A 13228-nucleotide genomic window follows, 5' to 3' on the forward strand; every position below is an offset into this window, starting at 1 on the left:
GCCTGAAACCATGGCCATGGATTTTACACACACACACACACACACACACACACACACATACGCGCACAATAAAAACAAGTTGGAGTAAGCATTTAGCTACAATCAGCCAATAAATAACACAAAAAATAGAAAAAGTGACTGTTCTGGCAAGGAATATGGGGGCTTGGGACTTAAATGAGGGGACCTACAGACTCTCCCAATGTATAATGCATCCACAATTATGGTTATATTACAGTAGATATAAAGAGATATATCTTATATTTAACCACAAACAATACAATAAAGCAATCAGCCTTGTGACTAGAGCCAAACATCTCCAAAATAATAAGACGTGATAGGTCAAGCTGCATGATGTGACTTCAAAAACCCATAAATGTAATGGGCAAATATAAACTCAGCAAAAAAAGAAACATCCTCTCTGTTTCAGCTGCTTTTATTTTCAGCAAACTTAACACGTGCAAATATTTGTATGAACATAAAAAGATTCAACTACTAAGACATAAACTGAACAAGTTTCACAGACATGTGACTAACAGAAATGTAATAATGTGTCAAAATCAAAAGTAACAGTCAGTATCTGGTGTGGCCACCAGCTGCATTAAGTACTGCAGTGCATCTCCTCCTCATGGACTTCACCAGATTTGCCAGTTCTTGCTTTGAGATGTTACCCCACTCTTCCACCAAGGCACTTGCAAGTTCCCGGACATTTCTGGGGGAAATGGCCCTAGCCCTCACCCTCCTATCCAACAGGTCCCAGACGTGCTCAGTGGGATTGAGATCTGGGCTCTTCGCTGGCCATGGCAGAACACTGACATTCCTGTCTTGCAGGAAATCACGCACAGAACGAGCAGTATGGCTGGTGGCATTGTCATGGAGGGTCATGTCAGGATGAGCCTGCAGGAAGGGTACCACATGAGGGAGGAGCATGTCTTCCCTGTAATGCACAGCGTTGAGATTGCCTGCAATGACAACAAGCTCAGTCTGATGATGCTGTTACACACCACCCCAGGCCATGATGGACCCTCCACCTCCAAATCGATCCCGCTCCAGAGTACAGGCCTCGGTGTAACGCTCATTCCTCCGATGATAAACGCGAGTCCGACCATCACCCCTGGTGAGACAAAACCGTGACTCGTCAGTGAAGAGCACTTTTTGCCAGTCCTGTCTAGTCCAGCGAAGGTGAGTTTGTGCCCATAGGTAATGTTGTTGCCGGTGATGTCTGGTAAGGACCTGCCTTACAACAGGCCTACAAGCCCTCAGTCCAGCCTCTCTCAGCCTATTGCGGACAGTCTGAGCACTGATGCAGGGATTGTGCGTTCCTGGTGTAACTCAGGCAGTTGTTGTTCCCATCCTGTACCTGTCCCGCAGGTGTGATATTCGGATGTACCGATCCTGTGCAGGTGTTGTTACACATGGTCTGCCACTGCGAGGACGATCAGCTGTCCTTCCTGTCTCCCTGTAGCATTGTCTTAGGCATCTCACAGTACAGGCAATACAATTTATTGCCCTGGCCTCCATGCAGCATGCCTAAGGCACGTTCACGCTTTCTTTTGGTGTTTTTCAGAGTCAGTAGAAAGGTCTCTTTAGTGTCCTAAGTTTTTATAACTGTGACCTTAATTGCCTACCGTCTGTAAGCTGTTAGTGTCTTAACGACCGTTCCACAGGTGCATGTTCATTAATTGTTTACGGTTCATTGAACAAGCATGGAAAACATTGTTTAAACCCTTTACAATAAAGATCTGTAAAATTATTTGGATTTTTACAAAATTATCTTTAAAATACAGTGTCCTGAAAAAGGGACGTTTCTTTTTTTGCTGAGTTTATAAAGGCTGAACTCAACAGAGCATGATCACATAAATGATAGAGCCAGGACAGCAATGGGCCCCATAACTGAATTAGAGAAGGCTAATGTCAATATGTCCAACATTTAGTTTCATCCTCAGAAACACTTAAAGGGCTTCAGTATTTCTTGAGTATTCCTTAGGGAGTCAAGTCTGGGATATTTTATGGTGTAATTACACAGCATAAATGGAACAATGAATCATTACAACACTATGGTGTAAGAGGTGATCTATCTATCTATCGTTCTATCTATCAATCGTTCTATCTATCTACCTACCTACCTACCTACCAACCAACCAACCATTCATCCATCCATCCATCCATCCATCCATGATAATGTATTAGTGCTCACCATGACACTAAATTGGGACACAGAGATGTTGTTGGGGTGAACGCTGAGTCTCACACACTGCTTTGTATCTGAGGCGAAACGTCGAGGCTCGGATGACCGCTCACACTTTTCCTTCCTGGTGCACCTGGAAAACAAAGATGAAAAAAAAAATGAACACATGAGCACCTGAGGAGTAGAGAAAGACAGCCAGTGAAAGAATGAAAGAAAGACAAAGCATTTGCTAGAAAAGGGGAAAAAAACAGCTGCACACATGCGTCCAACCATCTCCCATCTGTGACTAGCACAGCATGAAGGTAACAGAACACAAGCTTGGTTACTAGTCCAAATCCACGCATTATATTTCTGTTTCATATTTCAGGAGTGGGAGGTGGAAAAGAAAAAAAAGAGAGACAGACCAGTTGGTTGTGGTGACTCTATCCTGTTTCTGTTCTCTCTGCGGTGCTAAAACAACAGTGACTCTATTTGTGGAAGCAGAGCAGGCCCAAAAGGGCCAGGGACAAGCCAGCTTTGTGTTCTACCCTTAATTAAGTGTATTCATCAGACCCAGATTCTGCAGGTGGAGAGAATCAGAGCTCAGAGACCCTCACTCAAACACCCTCCGCTCTGATCTGTTCACAACACTAGGGCCAATCAGAAGATCATCCTTACACTGTGACATCTAATCCAGACACATCAGATTACAGCTCAAAATACAGTCCCAAGGTTATGCATGTTTAAAACTGTTTTTAACTACAGAATTTAGTTCTTGACAAGGCTAAGATGTTACACTCTAATAAAGGGCCAAATTAGAACAAAAAAAGGCTTTGAAGAACTTTTCACAATTTTTAAGAATGCATGGTAAGAGACCCCAGAACACTCTCTCGCTGCGACAAATTGCTGTTTGTAATTGTAAGAAAGAAATAACCACACTCCAAAGAACACTGTTGAGTCTTAAATTTAAACACTTTAAATTTTACCTGTCTGTAGTACAATAGTGGGAAAAATAGTGTGGCATGCCGGGTTTCTCAGACTTCCATTCCCCTGATTAATCCAGATTGGCTTTATTCAAATATCTAAAGCAATTAACTACGAATCACCACAGAGCTGAGTCCTTACGAGAGGCAGAGAAGTTTATAATGGATGACAGTTGTGACAGGGTAATACCTCCCCAATAGAGAAAAGAGGTAAAGTGACAGAGGTAGGATAGTGAATGAATTGAAAAGTTAAGAAGCCTAACGTGGAGAACTCGGTGAACAGAATGGGAAAAGGGGAATAATCTGCTGGAGAATGAAAGGAAACGAAGGAGATTTAAATGCAACAATCATCCTCTTTCTGTGTGCCTCTGTGCTAAGCAGGTCTAAGACTTGTTTAATCAGAATGGCCTCCTTTGAAGCTCCAATCATTCAGCCTGAATCCCCTTCCTGCTGCAGATTTAATAAGCATGCCATGCACTACGTGTTCAAACACATGCACACACTAACACTAGGTAGAAGCTTTGGGTGGTGAAACAGAAAAACTAAGAAAAAGTGTGAGTAAGAAAGAGAGAGAGAGAGAGAGAGAGAGAGAGAGAGAGAGAGAGAGAGAGAGAGAGAGAGTAACAGTCACATGCAGAGTGCTGTAGGGGAGACAAACTGTATCGTGTGTCTCTGTATGATTTGGCGAGGCTCAGTATACTGCTGTAAGATGCCCTTGTCAAAGACCTTTAGTAAAACATCACATACAGTCACAATTAACAACTCTCTCAGCCTCTCTCTTTCCACACCCATTACACCTGACAACAGGAAAACTTGAAGGCAGAGATGCCTGTTTAAACACAGACATTACCGTTTGTCACCAATAGGGGGCAGATGAAGGTTGTCTGTTCATAATTTCATAGATTACAGGGGCATTGACATGTCAGTGCTGCTTGTAAGACGAGGAGTATTTTTTATTTTATTTAAAAGGGTTATAAATGAGATGCCTGCCTGTGGCCTGAGCATACTGTAAAGAACACATTTATTAGCCTTCACCGCAACACAGGCCTGGAGTAAAATATCAGCAGTAGCTTATAAACAGCGGTGTGTGTGTACAAGTTTCTGTATTCAACATTTTTTCAGTCTAGGGATAAAATAATAGTAATAATGAGTGTGTTTGTTAACTACATTTGCATGGCAGCAATAGAATAATTTTTTTAAATTATGCTTTGGTTCTGCACAAATGAAATGCTGCAATTTAACTGCTAAAAAAGTAAACCAAATCATCATAAAGTGAGCAAACAGAAGCAAGTAGATAAATACATAAAAGAAAACCAAACGGATTTCAGATTTTGAATGGTGCACATTTTATAAATATAAGTCAATGGGAGATTTTAAACTTGAATCTTCTTCTGAATCAACTTTAAGATCTTGAATAGTATAAATGTAAAAAATACAAATAATAATAATAATAACAAAAATGCCACTCATTAGCGAGACGCTGAAAAAAACAGTGAGACACTGCAACAGTTAAAGACGTCAGACTATCGCATGTTTAGATGGAAAACCACTGTTCAGCGAATTGTTTCTTGTCACTTAAAGACATAATTATAAATAAGCGCAAATCAATATTTTAAGTCAATTTATTCATTCATTTGGTTAGTAGCCACATAATAATTGGGATAATGTACAGTCAGCTGGTTGTTATCGCAAAATAAACCCCTTCAGGGTGATACAAGACCCTCCGCGATTACCCTGTCAGTGTTTATTTTGTGATAACAACTGGCTGACTGTACATTATCCCTCACATACTGTATATGTAAGTGTGCGTGTTTAATCAAATGAGTTTATTAAAATCATCTCAGTCCCCTCAGCAAATGATTTTCCATCTGATAAATTGGTGATCGCTTTGATAAGTCATCCCGCGCGCACCTGTCAACATGCGGGAGGTTTGTTTTAATACCTTATCATTAGAAAAGTAAACTGCTCAATTAGAAGACGAAAGGGTAATTTGTTTCCCTCGTTATGTAAATGCAGCCTGAACATGGAGAAATGCGGTACTTCGATGAATAATAAACAGGAAATGAAATTGCATCAAAGTGATCAGATAGACAGGAGTGTGGGAGTGGGCACACACAAAACACTAAAGGATGGCCCCACTGGCATCTCGCCATGCATTTTGCCCACCTGCTTTTCATGTTCCCCTCATGACCCTCCATTCACTATCTGCTCTCTGACACACTGACCCAAATTCCATTACATCATTCATGCCAGCAGAGGAGAGTGTAAATAAATAAATAAACAGGCACATCAATAAATAAATAAAAATGACTAATTAGTGCATGAAAAATATATATACTGGCTGGCTTTATTTATTCTTACATTTCAAATTGTTTTGATGAAGGGGAAAGACTTGTAGTGAGGTTTTAATGCAATTTCTCACATCAGAGGTAGACAACTGTGGTTCTTTCAGAAGAACAAGTGAACAGAATCAGCCAGAAACTAAACTGATAAGTTCTGGTAAATAATTATAATAAACACAAGAAACGTCTTGGTTATGTATGTAACCTCGGTTCCCTGAGATCAAGGGAACGAGACATTGCGTCACTAAGCTGACGCTATGGGGAGTGTCCTTCTACATGACCAGGTTGAAACCCTTCTACAATAATGGCAATTCTAAGATTAGCTATGGTGTTTAAGCCCCACCCTTTTAAGCACGAAGCGGGCAAGCAAACACCACTTCTCAGAATTGTCTAACTGAGGGACTAAAAGCGCATCGCTTGCACCTAAAAAAACTCTGAGATTGTAGTGTGGCCAGATTACGTAATTTCTCGTTACCTTCATCTCAGGGAACCGAGGTTATGTACGTAACAGAGTTACATACATTTCCTTACGATTCAGTACACTTGACATTGCGTCTATAAGCTGACGCTATGGGGAACAGAGTCCCATCACACCACACTACACGACATAACCCTCCCAGAGAAGAAACATGACGCCGCAGCCCTGTGGGATGGCGACCAACATGAATATACCGCAAGTGAATGACCCTCATGGTGAGCCAGGTGGGGAACACTCAGAATGGATATTTGAACTATAGTCATATAGTATAAATTAACCCCTTCACGAACCCAGTTGGGAAGGAAGTTTTATTTATAATGAAATTGCTTGTGTTTTTGGGAAATACAACGGTCTGAATGCAGGTGGTTGTATAAAATTACGGGGAGCCTGTACTAAAAAGAGGGGCATAAATGTATGTTTGAAAATAGCAAGCGCTCTAGACAGAGAGGACTTGCGATGAGAGAGATGTTACATCTAGGTTGTAAAACCTTGTGAATGTGTTTTGAGAAGACCATCCTGCTGCCAAACATGTATCTTGTAAGCATACCGTTCGTCCATGCCCATGAAGAGGCCATATCTCTAGTTGAGTGTGCTCAACAAACACCAATTTGGCAATTCACACCCTGTGACTCGTAGGAAGCGGAGGAGCCATTGCTGTCTGCCAAGGGACGAAGGACTCGCTGTCGTCCGCCATGGGAGGAGCGGCTGCCATCCGCCAGGGGGCGAAGGAGTGACTGAGGACTGACGACAGCATGTCCGGGGATTGGCGAGCCATTTTTTTTCTCTCTCTCTATCTCCTCTCTCGTTCTGTCTCTCCCGCTCACTCTTTCTCTCTCCCGTCGACCTCCCTCGGCTCTCTCAGTTTCCCAGGAGGCAGGAAAGCCAGCCGGAGGAAGGATGGCCGAAAGTTTAACACCTCCCCTACAGGAAAGGGGGGTGGGGGGAGTAAGTCAGGCCAGAGGTCTCCTTGGCCTGAATCTGGTGGTGGAGGAGTGTGACGAGGAGGAGGGCATGGCCGGGCCGAGTTGACTAAACAGCGGGAGAGAGATAAGGGGGACCGGAGACGCCAGTTCGAAAGAGAGAGAGAGAGATGCATGAAGCTGTGTGTGTGCGTCTTTGTTTGTTTTGCAGTTTATGTTATGTTTGAGTTCAGTTTGTTATTAAAGTTTTACGATGACTGTTCAGCTGGTTCCTGCCTCCTCCATGCCCATCTTAAGAACCTCATTACAAAATGCAAGGATTGTTCCTCATCCGAATTAAATGGAGGAGGGAAAAAGGCTTGAAGGTGAACCACCTGTGCTCTGAAGGGCGTTGTTAGAACCTTAGGCACATAAACTTTTCTGGGTTTGACAGTGGCTTTTGAAAGATCCGGACCAAACTCCAGACATGAACTGTCGACTGACAGTGCTTGCAAATCACCGACCCATTTTACTGAGGCCAGAGCCAGCAGTAATGCGGTCTTTATAGAAAGCACACGCAATTCACCAGAGGCTAGAAGGGGGGCCCCGCAAGTGCTTTAGTCCCAAGTCAGAACTGTAGCCAGGCAAGGGGGATTGAGCCGCCTCGCTCCTCTAAGGAACTTTATGATTAAATCAAGTTTGCTTACAGAGGTGCCAGCTTCAGGTGCATGTTACGCAGCTATAGTCGCAACTTTGAGCGTTGACAGAGTGAGTCCTGCGTCCAATCGCTCTAGAAGAAATGTAAGAATTTCAGGTATGGTGCAGTTCACTGGGTCTTTGCCGAGTGAAAAGCACCAATTAGTGAGCACCAAGTCGTCTCATAGATGCCGCTCTAGCCTGTTGTAAAGAGAATCAGCCTGGAACCAATTGAAATGAACAGGGCCTCACACAAGACACCAAGGTAAGTGGTGATTTTTGATCACACTTCACTTAAGGTGTATGTGTTTGTGATTATTAATATCAGACAGCCCCTCCCTCCATCCTCAGGGCACTAGCTATGGAGTTTCACCTTAACAGTATAAAAAATTATTCAAAGGGACCATTCAATAAATTAAAAATATGTAAATTGGAGGGGTACATCTGAATAATCTGAAGGATTCGAGAGTAGCCTAACCCTTGAGCTCTTCTGTATCATCAGCACAAGGAACACACAGCTGCAATAAAATGAGTTTTATTTACAAAAAGAAAAACATGAATAACTAACAAAACCTACAAAATGGTATTACTATGCTAAAAGATAAAATAAATTAATAGGTAAATAATGTGCATAGGATGGAAAGATGTACAGTAAGTGGTTGAATTGGATGTAGCAATGGCAAAGTATGACAATTATCTTGTGAAAGATAAATTGCTATTTCTCTGTTAATTAATAAGGTGAAAACCTTATTCCTAATTAAACAAATAATGCAAAGATTATTTTAAAAACATTTATTTAAATGTCTTAAAAAGACACACAGGTTATGTAATCTAAAGAACATCAGAAAATCATAAACTGATGGTATACACTAATGCCAAGGTCTCTGGAAAGAGGTTTAGTGGTGATATTTATGTTCTCCTTGATCGATCGATGAGTTTGGTGACCGAGACGTCTTCCACTGGAGTTCAGGGCCACGCTACAGTGGGGAAGCAGCTGGATTCCGTTTCAACAGCCTTGGACACAAAGGAGCTGAGAAATGCTGATCTCCTGGAAGCAACGAGAGGGTTCTTGCAATCTGGAACACGCAGATGTACAACCCTTATATCGGTGCAAGATTCAACATCTGGAACATGCAGATGCACGGAACTTGAAGAGAAGGTTTTCTCGCTAGAGCTAAACCTTGTTGCCGTAATTATCTCCTTGGTATAGGGATTCCGACCTTGCCGTTGCAATAGTCTTTTGTAGTGAGACTTGGTACTTGGTCGATCTTCTTCTGTCTCTTGGACGGAGACTAAAAACATTGGATGATCAGTTATCCTCTCTCTCATGTAGTGAGACTTAGCACGTTGGATGGTTTGTATTCTGTTACTACATCTACCACTCAGGCCAGAGATTCAGAATGTTCATTATTATTCTGTTATTGCTCCCAAACTCGAACAGCTGGGATCTCAGAACGGTGAAGTGTTATAGAATTGTATCCTGTTAATGACCCTCTGGACGGGCACTCAAGACAAAGATGTGGCTGATTGTAAGGATGCTTCATACCTTCCTGATCAGGAGGAAATTTCAGTTTGGTGCTTCTTGTTTCAGGGTTATGATTGGCTGCTGACATCAGAGGGGGCTCACACAGAGTGGCTCAACCTCACTTCTCTATGTGGAACATTTGCATATTTTACAGTACATGGTTAAAACAATGTCTTTAAAGTTTCATCTATGCATTGTTCCTTTTCCAAACCTCTTCAAAAATACTCTTGGCATTTTTTTGAAGATAGAGAGACCAAACATTACATTGAAAGATTAAATATTACGCATGCATTAATTTATACCACCATAGTTTAGTTTGTGTGAACTATTGTGCTAAGTGAACAACTGCAATTTACATAAACTTGTTCTGTGAACAAACATGGAGTGGATGTGTTGCAGTTGGTGTCCATGTTAGGAGTAAACGTTTGTGTGTAAAGAGTTGTCTTTGTGGCTTCTTTGTTTCAACTTTTGCCACATGGTAAGTTAATGCTGCTCAAGAGTTCTTGAAGAATATTTATGGTCCTTCTCACCTCTGACTTAGGTCATTTGTTTGTGTTGGTCCTGCCATGATCCAATCAAAATGGATCCACTCTTCTTTGCCTTGACAGTTAGAGAGGGGCTCTGCCATAAACTGGCTCCTGAAATGTCATCTGGTCCAACTGTTCACCACACTGTAAAATGGTGTTCATAACAGAATGAGTCAGGTCTGGCATGCTCCATTCAGGGGCCACACATGCATGTTCCACAGATTGGGCTGGGGATGCCAGATTGTGCTCTGCACTTGAGAGAGTAGATCTCCTATGCACTTTATTTACCTATTCATTTATTTGATCTTTTAGCATATTAATATCATTTTGTACATTTTGTAAGCTATTATTTACATTCTTTTTGTAAATAGGGATTCTCTGCGAAGGCAAATAGATCAATCTCTGATTAGTGATGTGCATGTGCTCTTGGCGCCAAGTATGATGTGGCACACGGTGCTTGAGCCAGCATTGAAGAGGTGTCATGTGTAAGAGACCTAATGGAATGACGGCAGATGCTGCCGCCATAGGTCCCAATGCTTTTTGAAACAGCTTCAGTGGAAGTGTCATCCCCAGTTTGAACTGAGGCAAACACTGAAGAATGGCCTGAATGCGCTCGCTCGTGAGATGTGCGCGCTCGCTCACGGAGTCGAGACAAACTCCCAAAGAGGAGATTTGTTGGCTGGGGGAGAGCGTGCTCTTCACCTAGTTGACATTGAGGCCCAAGCTGTTTAGATGTTGGAGCAATAGGTCCCAGTGCTGGCATAATAGAGCCTCTGATTGGGCTAGTAATAGCCAATTGTCGCGGTAGTTAAAAATGCGAACATCGCTCAGTTTCAGAGGGGTGAGTACCACATCGATGCACTTTGTGAACGTGCGAGGAGCCAGGGACAAACCAAAGGGCAGGACTTTGAATTGATACACAGTTCCCTCAAACACAAATCTCAAAAACATCCTGTGATGTTGTACAATTTGAACATGAAAGTACGCGTCTTTCAGATCTATCGACGCAAACCAATCATGTGGGTAGCCATGCGATAAGATCCGTTTCTGAGTCATCATTTTGAATGGGTGCTTCGCAAGTGCACGATTCAAATGTCTCATAATAAAATTGGCCGAAGTCCGCCGACTTTCTTTGGGACAAGAAAATAGCAGCTGTAAAACCCTTTGTGGGCTTGACAGTTTGGAACAACCTCTACCGCGTTATGTATTTAGGCTCGTAACACCAGCGCGTCTTCGGACGGGACCATGGAAGACAGAACACCATTGAAACGGAGAGGCCAATGTGCAAATTGGATCATATAATCATGTTCGATCATTTTTAGCACCCAGTCAGAAATGCGTAATGGGACAGGGGGCATATTGGTTTGTTCATTGCATGATAAAGTGCGCTGCTCACCATTGGGAAGCAGTTGTGCATAATGTGTGGGATTTGAAGTGGAAAAGAGCTCTTTACTGAAAAAGTGTGAGTGTCTCGTGCATGTGCAATGAGCGCTGTGCTCTTTTTTGCATCCTTTATTGCATATGATTGGGTGTGAGACACAGAAACAACATTTTGAACAACAATTTTCCTTTCCCAACAAACAGCAGTGGGGAAGAGGGGAACAGCATTGTGTGTCTCCAATCAAGCCTTCTTTGAGACAAGTCCGGAAGGAACGGTGAACTCTGCATTCTGCTTCATAGGGCTGTGCCTGCCAGCTATTGCTGCGCTGGGTTTTTTTCCCTTCAGCACGGGGCTCGTGACGTAGCTCTCAGCAAATCTATCCACAGAGCCACTGAAAAGGCCAGCTGGAGACACTAGAGCATGAAATAAAGCGTCTTTTTCTGCGTAACACATTTCCTTGAGGGTCAGCCAGATGTGACGATCCAAAACCACCAGGTTGCCCATTGACTTGCCAATGGCCTGTGACTTTCGTGGCTCGCAGCACTAAGTCTGTAAGGGTGCGGAGCTCTTTGAACGTCTCTGGATCATAGCCTTGCTCGTCAATTTGCTTGAGGAGCTTAGCTTGGAAAACTTGGAGCACCACTGAACCAGCTTGGCCAGCCACTGAGTATGCTTTTCCATCCAGTGCGGACGTTAGTCAGCATGGCTTGGAAGGATGAACAGGGCATGATTTCCACACCCTGCTACTCGCCAGGCAGAGATGTGCTGCTACCGCCTCTTCCACAGGGGTTAGTTTAGCATAACCTTTGTCTTCCCTGTGGTCCACTTTAGTGAAGAGAGTGGAATCGCTGTGCGGGTGAGTTGAATAGTGTGTGCCCCAGGATTTTATCAGTTGGTTATGAACTTCCAGGAAGAATGGGGCAGATCTGCTGAATGCAGTAGCTTGACAATGTCCAGACTGCAGGAACCATTCATCAGGGTGAGATTTTTCAGGTTCCTCTGGAGGAGACCACTCAAGATCGAGCACCTTGACCACCATTGAAAGGATGCGAAGCATCTCCTTGTCAGTGGCACGTGCACGCTCCTCGCCCTCGCTGAGGGAAGGGGCAGCAACGTTCTCCACTGACCACTCACCAGATGCAGTGAAAGACATTACATCGTTATCTCCAGCATCAGAACCGGCAAACGTGACGAGGTTGTGCGCTCTTGCAGAGTGCCGGAGCTCGTCACAAACATAGTGTATCGACATAGACACATTACATGGAGATTGACGGGCTCGCGGGGCATGTGCTGGCATGAGGTCCATCTCAAGTTCATCCTGATCAACCTTGCGGCCCCACCATGCCTCCTCATGTGATCCCTCGGGAGTCACAGAAGAGGTGGATGGGAGGGCACAGGAGGCTGAATCGTCCCTCAGAACAAAGGCAATTCACGAGTGAAGCGTCTTGAGACTCATGCTCTCACTGTGAGGGCAGTCTGTCTGCATAAAATCTGCATTGCTTATCCTTTTAAGCTTTCATTATAAAAAAAATCACAAAAATCTAACCTTTAATTGAAAACAATTGAAACAGGGGAAATATCTCATTATTAAATAAATATTCTTCTCAAAATGCAATGGCCATAATTATTGGCACCCTTTTATTCAATACTTTTTGCAACCTCCCTTTGCCAAGATAACAGATAACAGTCTTTTCTTATAACACCTGGCAAGGGATCTGAGACCATTCCTCCATACAGAATCTTTAAGATCCTTCAAATTCAGAGGTCCATGTTGGTGGACTCTCCTCTTCAGTTCACCCCACACATTTTCTATGGGGGGAATGGGATGGTCATGGCAGAACATTGATTTTGTGGTCAGTGAACCATTTTTGTGTTGATTTTGATGTTTGTTTTGGATCATTGTCCTGCTGGAAGATCCAACCAGGGCCCATTGTAAGCTTTCTGGCAGAGGCAGGCAGGTTTAAATATTTTATCTTTTGCTATTTGATGCCATGTATCCGAACAAGATGTCCACGACCTCTGGCAGAATTACAGCCCCACAACATTAAAGATCCAGCACCACATTTAACCGTGGGCATTGGGTACTTCTTCATCTCTGTGTGTGCCAAACCCATCTCTGGTGTTTGCTGCCAAAAAACTCTTTTTTTGTTTCATCTGACCATAGAACCCGGTTGCACTTGAAGTTTCAGTAGTGTCTGTCAAACTGAAGACGCTTGAGTTTATTGTTGGATGA

At 43.1% G+C, this 13228-nt stretch overlaps 1 protein-coding gene across 1 annotated transcript in view; it reads right to left on the reverse strand.

Moving 5' to 3' along the window:
- The window catches only part of LOC127436502 (plexin-A4), a 334355-nt gene that overhangs the window by 86809 nt on the left and 234318 nt on the right, over window positions 1-13228 (reverse strand). Inside the window, exon 6 of the mRNA XM_051690704.1 lies at window positions 2195-2318. Coding sequence (XP_051546664.1) covers window positions 2195-2318 — 124 coding nt within the window. The remainder of the gene's footprint in view (window positions 1-2194; window positions 2319-13228) is intronic.

This window comes from Myxocyprinus asiaticus, chromosome 47 (genome assembly GCF_019703515.2).
Source record: "Myxocyprinus asiaticus isolate MX2 ecotype Aquarium Trade chromosome 47, UBuf_Myxa_2, whole genome shotgun sequence".
NCBI lineage: Eukaryota > Metazoa > Chordata > Actinopteri > Cypriniformes > Catostomidae > Myxocyprinus > Myxocyprinus asiaticus.